At 35.6% G+C, this 14,387-nt stretch overlaps 1 protein-coding gene across 1 annotated transcript; it reads right to left on the bottom strand.

Moving 5' to 3' along the window:
* Nucleotides 1-6,051, bottom strand: LOC107613402 (DEAD-box ATP-dependent RNA helicase 10; the record flags this gene model as incomplete). Its single annotated transcript, XM_016315374.2, is given in 13 exon segments — nt 1-53; nt 138-249; nt 389-526; nt 739-885; nt 1,961-2,035; nt 2,111-2,152; nt 2,739-2,858; nt 3,406-3,480; nt 4,315-4,377; nt 4,532-4,601; nt 4,712-4,841; nt 5,173-5,541; nt 5,791-6,051. Coding segments are annotated over 12 exon segments (1,164 nt in total), but the record flags the coding sequence as incomplete, so codon positions are not given.

The raw sequence follows: 14,387 nt of genomic DNA, 5'->3' as shown, positions 1-14,387 counted from the left end.
TTCCAAAAGTAGAACTTCCTCTTCTTGTGCAGGATATTCTGGTAGCTTCTTGCCTGAAATATTAGTTGCATTGACGACTTTAGACAATGTTCCCAGCCTTAATAAATACATGTTAAAGAATATACTACTACTCTCACCTATAAGTTTCTCTATTTGAATGTACCACTCCAGCTCATATTGGTTCACAAGGGAAATTGCAACCCCAGAACGCCCTGCACGAGCAGTCCTTCCTACACGATGTATATAATCCTGCAGGCCACAAGATAAGGAATCCAGCAATTTAGGTTTAGGTCTAGAGCAGAAATTTAGATGATTCGTCAACCTAGAATTTGTAGAACAAATAACATGAAGCTAATTCAAAAGTTAGATTAATTATAGCACATCTTACTTTGGAGTTTGTGGGGATGTCATAGTTAATCACAACATCTACTGTTGGAATATCCAATCCTCTACTAGCTACATCAGTACAAATGAGAATATTGCGAGCCCCAGACTTGAATAAATTCAAGGCTCCAAGCCTTTTTGACTGTCAAGATTATTGTAAAAAAGAATTACAGACAACTGGCAAACCACAAATAACAAATATGTATGTGTCCATGCACTATAGAGAGAGAGAGAGAGAAAGATTCTTCTTCCACCCCACATCCCCTCTCCCATAAGGTGGAAGAAAGAATATTTTGCAAGAAATTACTAATTAACTATTAACTATTATAATACAAGAATGTTCAATACAATTACCTGGGTCATATGACCATTAATTGGGATGGCTTTTAGACCAAGATTACTAAGAATCAAAGCAAGAAGACGAGTTGAATCACATGTACGAGTGAACACCATTGATGTACTTCCAGCCATTTCAGTGAGAATGTATACAAGGTAGCAATCCTATAAGAAAACACAATAAATTAACTAGGACAGAGATTGCAGGCATAGAAGATATAGGCTGATTCATGAAACCTAAAATGCATAAAAATCAGTCAAATGCAAAAGGCACCAAAAAATGTATGATTCAGTAAACAAGGGCATTAGAAAACAATAGAATATATATCTATTGTGCAAAATAAACAAAGTACTTCACAATGATAATTAGACACAAATCCTCAATATAGTATAATAATAAGTTCCTAAACTAAAACTAGTGGAATGCCAAAAATTCAACCAAAAAAAGGTGAAGAGAAGCAACAGGGTGGTCAAGTGGTGCCCCTCTGGCATTTCAACTTCTGTTGTGCAGGTCAAGCAGTGGTCTTCTATCTTCTATGCAAAATCTAATATCTTTTAGGGTAGCAGGGGTATGTATCTAATATTTTATTGGGCTAAGTCAGATAATTTAGTGTATTTTTGGCTGACACTAGGGGACAGTTCCTCTCATCTAATATATAGATAAACGAAACAGAAAGCAGCCTCAGAGCAAGGCACATGCCTTAGCACCTTGCCTTCTCAGCATCTAAAAAGAGCCAAAACTAGGGCCGTCAATATGGGCTAAACCCATGGGGTCAGCCTGTTTCCCCGCTTAAACGAGCAGGCTTTTACCTTTAAAATAAGATCCGTTTAAATTTCAGGCGGGAAAAAAAATAACGGGTTAAGCGAGAAGCCCGATTAACATTTTTTGTATTTTTCAAAAAAATCCAGTACTTTTTTCAATATTTTTCCTGAACCATTTGTCCCGTCGCCTCTAGCACCTAAGCATGCCTTTTGACAAGAGTTATATTGATCTCAGTCCAAAAAGTCAATTTGATAGAAGAGTTCAATGAAGAGTTTTCCCACATAACTCCATGCAGTCAATCTAACATGCTGCAAGAAGTAGATGTTTTTCTAAGGTAAATGTCATGATTATTCAAACATATAAGATCTAGTCCATTGTGCCAAAAATACATGACACGAATGACGTTCTATTTCGCTTACCGAAATCCCCTTCAAAAATCAAGCATTTTATGAAGAATCAATGATGGATAACACAAACCTTGTGTTTGGCAGGTAAGAAACGATATTGCTGCTTCAGTGTGTCAACAGTAGAATACTTAGAGGCTGCTTCAATCTAAATTAAACAAAAACAAATTGATTAAATTTGGAACAACTAAAATCTAAACATATTTGCAAATATACAGGGTACCTTCACAGGATTCCTTAAACAAACTCTTTGGAGCTTTTGGACCTGCAGCATTGAGGGTGCAACTTGCTGTATTAGCATTGTAATATATATATATATGTTGTATATAAGCAGCTTCTAGAAACCTTTTTCTAACTATAGGAAAATATAGACTTGGCCTAAAATTAAAATTATAGGATTAAAATTTATTCATACAGAGAGGAAAACCAGAACCCTTTTAAGACCTAAATTCAAAATGCCATAAATCTTAGATGAACAACATAGTCTTAAATTCAAAATGCCATAAATCTGAAACGGACAACATATATCTGATCTATTCCAATCAATAAAAATAATTTTTCCTACTCCTTCTATCACATATTTCCACACAAACTAGTTGCAAGCCAACATAAATATGGTCATAGTAAGTTTATTGAGCCCTTGATCTCCTCATATTTTTTACATACTTTAATACTTATTAATTATATAATTCCACTAGAATTGATATTTATTTTTACATTGTTCACTTATGGTCTCAGCCCCACCCCCTCCCCCTCTTCAACTGTTATGGATTTGTCCCTGTGCATATAATGATATTGTACACACGATGATAAAGTAAAGTGGACAGTTGTCCATAAATATTCATATATACCTTCTTAGTCATTGTAGCAGAAAACAGAAATGTTCTCCGCTCACGAGGAATCAATTGTATAATCTCATTAAGTGATTCCTCAAAGTCCTCATTCAACAGCCTGTCCGCCTCATCTAGGACCTGAATGTGTAGAATATAGCAAGTTCAAATATATGTACGATAAAGAAATGAGAGATGAAAAAATGCCATGGTAGACAACAGGAAAGTTTTATTAAATATTTCTTTTTGTAAACTTTAAAGTCCAAAAATAGGCCAAAGAATCCATAAAATGTTCTCTCGTCACTTTGAATCAGGATCTGACATTCTTTAAGATATAACTTTGCAACAATATATAAAGCACCTAACCCAATGCAGAAACATAAATCTCAAAAGAAAATCAACTTGCAGAAATTGCATTGAGTCAGTTACATGAATTATATTATGTATTTCACAACTCAACAATGAGTAAATAAAGATTTTAATGAAATAAGAGGTGAACTCTTGAGCTCATATATGCGAGGAGCAAACTGGGTGGGCAGAGTAAAAGTGGTGAAAAATATTCAGAACTCATTACATACAATCAATACATAGTTCACACAGCATGTGTATCAAATGATTGGATTAAATAAAAAGAAAAGAAAACTTGAGCATAGAATAATGTAACATCAGCATTATGTACAAATCATACCAAATATTTTAATCTATTAAGAGAAAATCCCTTGGTGTTTTTGAGGTGATCTAAAACGCGTCCTGGTGTTCCGACCTGCAAAGGTATGAATTTAACATAAAGGAGGAAAAGAAACACAGGATCAACAAAAAATAAGAAGGCTAAAAATAACTCAACAACCAAAGAAACACTAAATCATAAGCACAAACTCAGTCTTGCAAATTCAGAATGTGCCTAGTTCATTTTAACGCACATATATAGCATTAGTGTATCAGCAAGGACAACCACTTTGACAGGACTAGGCTGGCTCTTCCATGTAGTGAATAAAAAATGACATCATAGACATCAAACACTGGCTTTTTAAACCAAACAAGACAATAAATGGAAAACTTAACAAAATGCTAAAAGAACAGTTGAACAATCTGAGACACTATGACAAGACAATTTATTAAAAAGCTTCAAGGAATCAAGGTAAATGAAAATACTTTTAAATTTCCAAACATGCATGGCATGGGACTTGATCTGAAGCTTAACAATAGCTAGAGAGACCAACAGAATGAATTCAATGCAATCAAAGATCACTAATTATTTCAATGCTAATTACTCTTGACATTAATGGATAGTTCACCAAGACATCAACTTAAAAACATTATACAAATCTGCCTAGGTTCATCTGTATCCATTATATAGTAATCTAAAAAGAATAATGCTACACATTCAAGTGTTTTTGTTAACCAAGTCCAACCAAGTTGGTCTAACATCAACAAAAATTAGTTATGCGTAGCATTACTCCAAGTCTTATTGTTTAACTTGGTTAAACTTGGTTCATAAAAGGACTTGGATGTGTAGCATTACTCATTTAAAAAATATGATCCGTAAATAACCCATTAACAAATGCTATCTTAATGCATTGCTTTGCTAAGCACTTACAATAATATGAGGCTGCTTTGCTATCTTGATGGATTGCTGTACCATGTCGATCCCTCCAACAAGCTGGCAAAAAAAGAAAGGATCACAACAGAAGAGCTTATTCGATGTAAAGCATGTAATAAATAGAACACTAAAGCAGCTCCACGAAACAATAAACTAAGTGCAATGCTGGAAAGAGTATCAAGAAGCCATAAAACAAATGAATGTTAAAACTCACCACAGCACACTTGACACCGATCCCAGACCCTAAAGCTTCAAACTGCTCAGCAATTTGAATAGCAAGTTCTCTATATCAAAGACAGGTGTGAGAAAAACAAAAAACTGAACTAGTTATACATCAACTAGAACAATTAATTCAACAAAATACATGAAAGTTATATCAAAGTATGAAGCAAACCTTGTGGGAGACAACACACATGCGAAGAAATCATTGGGGCGTGGCGCTTCTAAGAGGGCATGCAATATGGGAAGTGCAAAAGCTCCAGTTTTTCCAGAACCCGTTTGGGCGAGTCCAATCACATCTTTTCCTGTAACAATACCACGCCCAAACAAGTGCAAGCAATTACTAACTAATAAATTATTAGAGGTGACAACTCACATGCAGATAAATTCATGAGGTTGATTGATAATAATTTAGTCAAACATATCAACAAATCATCTAACAGTTCTTTAACTATCACTCCACGTAATGACGAATGTATGTGAGTTTCCACCATTATTTAAACCATCATAAACAATGTGCCACCCACTCTTAACAGATATTGAACTAATAATAATAATAATAATACATTCATAATTTACACAAAAACTGTGCTCGAAATCAGTAATAATAATAATAATTAGTGAAAAAGCAGAAACCTTGTAGTGCAAGAGGAATCGCTTCTGATTGTATCTTCAATGGATTTTTCCAACCTAATTTATCACAAGTTTCCACCAATTCCTCAGATAATCCCAAATCCTTAAATGTTTGTGTGACTTCGTTATTATCTTCCGCCATTCTCAATCAAACTTCAATGGTGCGGAGCGGGCAGAGACCTGGACAGACCGTTGGGTGCAGTGATGGCGGACAAGCAGAATACGAGGCAGAGGGAGCACGCGAGGGATGACGAGCGGAGGAGACGCGAGCGTGAGGTGGATCCGGTGAGAGGCGTGGCGACGGAGGTGAGCGTGCGGTGGCGGTGAACCGAGGTGAGAGTGAGAGAGCTGGGGGACGGGGCGGCGCTGTGCCTGTGTGTGGTGACTCACAGAATCAGAGAATCACAGAATTTGAACTAAGCAAAACAAGCAAATTTGAACCCAGCAACTCAGAAGTACAGAATCAGAGTTATTAAGAATAAAATAACAAAACCCTAAACAAATCCAGCAACTCAGAATCACAGAAATTATAATTAACAAAATCAAACCCTAACTATTTCATAATTATAAACCCAATATGTCTAATTAGCTTCAGATACATAGAAGGAGAGAAAATCAAACCTGAAGTCAAGTGGATGGGAAGGAGGAAGAGCACTGGAAGAGGGCCAACCGGTGGCTGCTGTGTTGTGGGTGGGAGATTGCGAAGTGCTGTGTTGTGGGTGCCTGGGTGGCCAGAAACACTGCTACGCCTGGGTCAGTGGGTGCTCTGCCGGGTCAGTGGGTGCTCTGCTAGACTGCTACGCCTGGGTGCGAGGGTGGTGCTGGGGCTGGGTCTTCGTGGTGCTCTGTCCGCGAAGAGGTTCGGCGGCGTTGGGAGGAAGGGTCTCTGGCGGCGCTGGGAGGTGCTGCAACGTGAGTTCGCCGCCGGCCTCGAGACTCAAGAATGGGGTTTCACTTTCGAGGGGGGAACGGTGCAGACTGTGAGGGCCTGAGGGGAGAGCGCGACTGTGAGAGGAGATCGCCAGGTTTCACTTCCGATTGGGGTAAGGGGGAAATGACTATATTTTTTTGAAAAATAAAAAAATCTAGAAATTAAATTTTATTTCGAATTTTTGTGTGTGTACTTTTTAAATATTTATTTAAATATTGCCACAAAAATTTAGATCTAATGGATAAGTTGTTTGTAGATATGAAAATTTTTTGGTACTTACAAAAAATATAATATTTATTGATTCTTTTAGCCATATTTTTAAATTATTCGAGAGTTGTTTTGTTGATAACATTTTTTAGGGATATTTTTATCGGCCGCTAAACCTTTCAGGTACCGAATTGATAGTTAACCCTAAAAATAGTTATCTTATGATTTGAAAACATATTTCAAAATTTTAATAATGGTAAACTACCGAAAATGCACTCGAATAATTTTGTCATCGACAAAAATGCACCCAAATTTTTTTATCGACAAAAATGCCCTCAAATAATTTTAAAACGCGATAAAAATATCCAACATTAAATATGTATTTCTCAAAAACTGCTTTAGAATTGAATTTTGATGCGGTGTTTTGCAAGCACGATTAGAAAAATGAGATATTTTTATTCTTAAAATTTGGTGAATTTTCGCTGAGTATAGATGTTTTTATGATTTTTTAAAAGTATTATTGGTTGTTGATAAAAAAAATCACCAAAAATATATATACTTAGCGAAAAATCACCAAATTTTATGGATAAAAATATCTCATTTTTTTAATCATGTTTGCAGAAAACTGCATTAAAATTCAATCTTTAAAGTTTTCTTTGATAATACATATTTAATGTTAGATATTTTTGTCGCGTTTTTATTTGAAGGTATTTTTATCGATAACAAAATTCTAGTGTATTTTTTTCGACGACAAAATTCTTTGGGTGTACTTTTGGTGGTTTACCCTTTTAATAATATAAACCTTTTAAAACTTTTTACGTATTTAATATGAGTTTAACATGTAAAATATTTTAAGGTCCGGCAGGTCAATGACTAATTGACCGGTGAGATTCGAATTTTTGACACTTGATTAAACAGACTAGACACTTAAACGAATTAATGATCTAACCATAGACCAACCTAATTTAGTTATGTATATCTTAGGGTTAACCACCAAAAATGCTCTTGAATTATTCTAATGCTAACAAAAATGCCTCCAACTTTGGTTATCGAGAAAAATACCCTTAAATAATTTAAAAACGTGTCAAAATTGCACATCCGTATAAATTAGGGGTGTCAAATGGGTTGAATCCGCCGGGTCGACCCGCTAAACATAGCCCGCTAAATTAAAAAACTCGCCAAACCCGCACTACTAAATTGGCGGGTTTTGGCGGGGTGGGCCGGGCCGGTCCGCCGGGCCGAAGATTTTTATTTTGTCATAAAATGGATCGGGTTAGCATTTTTGAACCCATCTTAGTTGGCGGGGCGGGTCTAGGCGGGGTGGGCCGGCCCGCTTTGCCACCCCTAGTATAAATAGAGGTAGTCCATTAACGTTTTGGTCTGACATGGCAAACGGAGTAGCATATGTGGCAAACAGGAACCACCCTCTTCTCTTCTCTCACTCTCTCATATTTCCTCTCACCCCCTCGCCATCAACCCCTACTATCCTTTTCAAAATCACAAAGCAGAAAAAAAGAGATCCAAATTGAACTAATCTTCAGATATCCCATAAAAGAGAAGGAGATAATAAGCATCAGAATTGATATTCAAATCTACTATTCTCTCTTCTTTCAATTGAACATTTTTTCAAAACCTATTGAACTTTATCAATTGAAACAGACCCAAATTTAAAAGGATAAAATCTAATTTAAACCCTAATTTTTATTAAAATCATAATTCATTAACAAGAGTAGCATTAATCAGTAATCAGCAATAAACTAAATAAAAAAAGTTCCACAACAAAAATAACTAAAGAAATTAGGACTCAAGTAGAAAGCAGAAACAGAAGTAATAGTGGACTGTCGACAAGAAAAGAGCAGCGCGACCGAGGACCACTGGCAAGAAAAGAGCAGTACGAGTAAGGACAATTAGCCAAGGAGGAGCAACACAGTTTAGGACTTACTGCAAAAGAAGAGCAGCGTGAACAAGGACCATTGGCTAAGGAGAGAAAGCAGTAAGAAAGTTGATCCTCGAGTAGAAAACGTTTATTTCTTCTCAACACAATTTTTGGTAAGGTTTTAGAATGCATGCAATGAATGGCGACATATTTGTCAACTTTTTCATTTTTTATGTTGTTGAGAGAGGGAGAGCGAGTGAGAGAAAGTAAGAGAAGAAGGTAGAAAAAATGAGTAAGAGAAAGTGAGAGAAGAAGAAAGGTAGAGGATAGGGAGAGGGATGGAGTTGGGTGATGGTAGTTCGTTAGCGACGGATGCTGCAGATGGTGAGTAGGTTAGAGAGTGGATTAGTGAGAGCAAGACTATAAGAGGAAATGTGAGAGAATGAAAGAAAATGAGAATAAATTGAGATCTAGGATTTTAAATTTGGGATAAAAATATAGCAGGGCTATGTCAGCTTTTTTGTTTATCACATATACTACTTCATTCATTTGTCATATTAGACCAAAATTAAAACAGACGTGCAGTTTTAGTATGTTTTTAAATTATTTAAAGGTATTTTTATCGATAACAAAAGTTGAAGGTATTTTTGTTAGCATCAAAATAATTCTAATATATTAAAATTAAATTTATTTAATATATTAAAAATATTAAAAAATTTTAATTTTTAATAATTTTTAATAAAATATTTTTTATATATTCTTAAAATATATTTTTATTACACATGTTGACAAAATAAAAAATAAAAAAGCAAACGCACCCTTAAGGGGGAAAAAAAAAATTAGCCAAGCAGGCAAGCACACGCAGTTTTGACTAAAACGAAAAAACAAACACTCAAAAGCAATTATCTTTACTTTATCGCTGAATTAATTAACTTTTTATTTTTGTTAGGGTTTTTAAATAACCAATGTAACATTAATTTTTTAGTCTTATAATTAATTGTTTTATAGTTCAAATGCTACAAGGTGAACTTTTTTTTATGTTTAAGAAGAAAAAAATATATGAGACACCAAAGAAATTAAACCAAATACCCCAATTCTCTTAGGTAGTGTTTGGTGGAGAGATAGAGACGGAAAGACTGAGACTGAGAGACAGAGACTAAGAAACATGGATTGAAATAAATCTCAATATTCTGTTTGGTGCAAAATGGGAGACAGGAGTTGAAACAAGAATGAAACTTTAATTTAATTTGCACAAAGGGTAAAATTGGAATTAATTAATTGAAATGAAAGTATTTTAAGTATAAAATGTTATTAAAGTTTCAGTCTCCATCTCTAAAAATTTCAGTCCCCTGTGTCCCTACTTTTTGGAGGTACTGAAATACTGAAATTTTAGAGACAGAGACAGAAATTTTAGTACCAGTCTCTGAACTAACAAACACGATACTGAGTCTCAGTCTCTCAGTCTCTGTTTCAGTACCTCAAAACAAACGCTACCTTAAAGAATATTAAAAACAAGAGAGTAATTTAAAAAGTATATTATTAAATGTGTTGATAAAAATACAATGTACAAGGATATATATGTGCTAGAAGAATTAAAATAATAAAAACATAAAATCTTACAATAAATATACAGATATGCTATATAAATATAAATGATACTAGCTAATTTTAATTGATCCTAATTATACTCTAACATCTCCCCTCTCCCCTCAAATTCAAGTGGGAGCTAAATATATCATCTTGAGTTTGATTACTAGAGTCCGAAAATGAGTAAGATGATGAACCTTTATAAAGATATCAAAAGTCTTATCTAGAGTTCCAACAGCTATGAGACAAACAACATCAATAAGGAGACGTTGCCGGACAAAGTGACAATCAATCTCAATGTATTTGATGCATTCATGAAAAATATTATTATGGGCAATCTGAATAGCACTGCAGTTGTCACAAAAAAACATCAGTCGGAGACAACTGAGGAGTACCCAAGTCTTCGAGAAGCCAACAAATCGAGACAACATCAGCATGATATTCAGCTTCTGTGCTTGATCGAGTAGTGAACGTTTGCTTCTTAGCTCACCAGAAAATGAGAGAGCTACCAAGAAACAAACAATAACCAGTAGTAGAACGACGATCAGTGGGATCACCAACCCAATCAGCATATGAGTACGCCTGAAGGGATAAATATGACTGGGCAAAAAAATAAATGCCATGAAAGAGAGTGCCTTTGATGTAGCGAAGAATGTGAAGAATTGCTGCATAATGAGTAGTATGAGGAGCTGGCAAGAACTGGCTAAGAACATGAACTGGATAGGTGATGTTTGGTTGTGTGACAGTCAAGTAGACGAGACCTCCAACTAACTGTCAATAAAGAGTAGAATTATCCAAAATAGTGTCATCCATAGGAGTAAATCAAACATTAGGCTCAAGGAGAGTAGACTCAGTGCGACTATCTGTAATTCCAAGAAGATACGAAACATATTTAGCTTGAGAGAGATAGACTCCGTCATCTGTGGATATGACTTCTAGACCAAGAAAATAACTGAGAGAACCAAGATCTTTTATCTCAAAAGTATGGTAAAGAGATGCTTTAAGATCAGAGATACCATCAACATCATCTCCAGTAATGATCATGTCATCAACATACAAAATAGAAGAACAACGCCAAGAGAGCATTCTTATTAGGACTGCAAGTGAAACCAAAATTGCATATAGTGGTCTTGAACTTTTCAAACCATTCGCAAGGAGTTTGCTTATGACTATAAAGTGCCTTGCAAAGAAGACAGACTTTGCTAGAAGGACAAAGATATCTCAGAGGTGGTTTCATATAGACCTTCTTTTTCAAATTCCCATTAAAAAATGCATTCTTCATATCTATCTAACTGAAAGGCCATTTTTTGACCGCAGCAATTGCAAGGAGAACTCGAATAGATGTGAGATGAGCAACATGAGCAAAAGTCTTTTCATAATCAATACCATACTCTTGCGTACATCCTTGAGCAACCAATCGTGCCTTATAACGGTCAATAGAACTATTAGAGCGAGTCTTGATCTTGTATACCCATCTACTACCCACAACTTCTTGATCAGAAGGAGGATCAACCAAGTCCCAAGTGTGTGCTTTTTCAAGTGCCTGGATTTTTTCTTGCATTGCTTGCTGCCAAATTGGATTTATGGAGGCTTCTCGGAATCACTTAGGTTCATGGTGATGAAGAATAATAGAAAAACAATAATAATCAAGAAGATGAGGAGATGAACTTCTTACCCTAGAAGAACAATTGGAGGGAAGGGGCATGACAGCAGGAGCAGGATCATCGTCCGGTCTGGAATCATCGGGAGATAGAGAAGGCGGAAGAGTAGGGGACTGGAGAGGTTGACTTGAGATAGAACCTGTAAAATCATCACTAGGAAAAAACATCAACATTAGGATTAGTGAAAAATAGTGAATGAGTAGAAGAAATGGACTCAAATGAGGAGAACCTAGAAAACATGTGATGCTCCCAGAATACATGACGAGATATACGAATGTGTCTAGAGAGAAGATCCCAACAACGATAACCCTTGTTTGCAGTGTCATAACCAAGGAAACAACACATGCGAGTCCGAGGTTCAAGTTTACTATGTTCATGAGGCTGAAGAAGAATAAAACAGACACAACCAAAGACTCGAAGAGAACTGTAATATGAAGAAGTATGATAAAGACGCTCAAAGGGAGTAACGTTACCAAGGACAAAAGAAGGAAGTCTATTGATAACATGGATAGCAGTAAGAACAACTTTATCCCAAGTATGCTCAGGATACGAAGAAGAAATAAGCATTGCACGAACAGATTCAAGAATGTGATGGTGTTTGCGTTCAGCCCGTTCATTTTGTTGAGACGTACTAGGGCAAGAAAACTCAGATAAAGTACTCTAATCAGCAAGAAAAGTTAAAAGTTTGGAATCACGGTATTCCATAGCATTATCGCGTCGAAAAACTTTAATGACCTTGGAAAACTGAGTTTTAATCATAGTGGCAAAGTTAATATAAATCTGAGGTAGCTAATGGCGATTAGTAATCAAATAAACACAAGTAAAGCGTGAATAATCATCAATGAAAAACTACAAAGTATCGTATCTCTCCCATAGAAGCGGTGGGAGCGGGTCCCCAAACATCAGAGTAGATAAGATAAAAAAAAAGAGCAAGCAAGAGAAAGATTGTTATGAAAAGATAAAGCAAGTTGTTTGGCAGGTTGACAAAAAATACAATCAAAAGACTCATTATTAACCTGACCCAAAACACCCTTAAACACAAGAGAACGCAATTTTTCCTAAGGAGCTGTGGGTAAGATGGTGATGCCACAAGTGAAGTGTAGATGGAGAAGAAACAACACAAAGATTTGACGCAGGAGGAATATGAAGATTCTCGAGCTCAAACAATCTTCCGACCTTACAGCTAGTCCCGATGATTTGTCACGTTCGACAATCCTGTACACAACAACCAGAAATAAAAAAATTGACATAAAAACTGAGATCAACAAGTTGACTAACAGAAATAAGATTAAAGTTTAATTTTGGAATATAATAAGTATTAGAGAGATTAAAATGTGACTGTGAAATAAAACCCTTATGTGTTGCATGCAAGAGGAAACCATCAGCAGTATTGACAGAAGGTGTATTTAGAGTGGTAGACAAAAACGACAAAAGATGACGCAAAAAAGACATGTGATAAAAGCAACCGAAATCAAAATACCATTTAGAATTACGTTGGAGGAGTGAAAAAAACAACAACAGTATTACCAGAAAAAGAGAGAAGTTGCTTAAGAAGGGACTCAATATCGGATAGAGAGACATGAGATGGGTTGAGACAAACGGAGCTGGTAGATTCATTAGCAGCAGTAGCAGGCACATTCTTAGAGTAGTTAGGACGAGAATGATACTTGTTATAATCTAAACGTGGTGGGCAAGTAGGACAGGTAGTAATTGAGTATCCCGAGAGCTTACAATAATGGCAGAGCAGGTTGGGACAATTGTAGTTAATGTGACCTTGCTATTTACATTTTCGACATTCAATAGAAGGATAGTTAAAGAGGTGCCCAAAATGGTCATAGTTTCGACAAAATTCATCCTTTCTATCTATGACAGCAAACACATCTGATTTTTTCATAACAGTAGATACAAAGATGAAAGATAGGAAAGAAAACTGTAAGATCAGAGCAAAAATCGAGAAAACGGAAGTCAAGATCAGAAAATCTCACCAAAAAACTTTAGGATAGGTCCCACTATGTGCCACGTCAGCAGAAGAGGTCATGTGACGACATATGAGAGGGAGAGAAAGACACGTCAACGCTGACGCGGGAAGAGCTGGCATGCGGTTTAGGAGGGGACCGGGCTGGGTTGACACACGAGTCGGTTGTAGGCACCCTATCTAGACACATGTGACGCTTCTGGGCCGTTGATCCAATGATGCTGGAAGCGTCTGGAAGGAGGCAGAGAAGCAAATGGACAACAATCCTGAGGCCGCATGTCCGGTGGTTTTCGGCGGTAAGGCTGGACTCGTTGAACTCGTAACGACGAGACGAAGACGGTGGTAAGGGAAGTGACAAACCAAAGCGTCTGGAAGGATCGAAAAATAAGGGCAAATAACACTGCCGGAAGAAAAAAAATAATGGGCTATAAACGGGTTTCCATGGAGAAAAAAAAATCTATGCTCTTAATACCATGTTAAAAACAAGAGAGTAATTTAAAGAGTATATTATTAAGTGTGTTGACAAATGTACAATGTACAAAGGTATATATAGGTCTTAGAAGAATCAAAGCAATAAAAACATAAAATTCTATAATAAACATACAGATATGCTATAAAAATATAAATGATGCTAACTAATCTTAATTGATTCTAATTATATTCTAACAAAGAAAAAATAAAAAAAATTAGTTACTATTAAAGAAAGGTGATATAATTCGCATAAATTTTTATTTTAAAATTATTATGATTTTATCCTATTCACTTGAAGAATTAAATATTAAATAATACATAGGTAAATTGTAAGAAAAAGTATATATTACAGAAAAATTGATAAATAAAATATGTAAAGTAACTTGCTGTCTTAAAAGTGAATTTTTCAAAATTTAAACTTGTGTTCTTATTTTAAGAAGATACCAAATTATTAAAGTTGGTAGACAAAAATATATAAGGACAATTTACTTAAATGGAATAAATGGAGAA

The sequence above is a fragment of the Arachis ipaensis genome, chromosome B08 (assembly GCF_000816755.2).
Source record: "Arachis ipaensis cultivar K30076 chromosome B08, Araip1.1, whole genome shotgun sequence".
Taxonomy (NCBI): Eukaryota; Viridiplantae; Streptophyta; class Magnoliopsida; order Fabales; family Fabaceae; genus Arachis; species Arachis ipaensis.
Note: the sequence above shows the minus strand (reverse complement) of the source record. Positions and strands in the feature narration are given on the sequence as shown.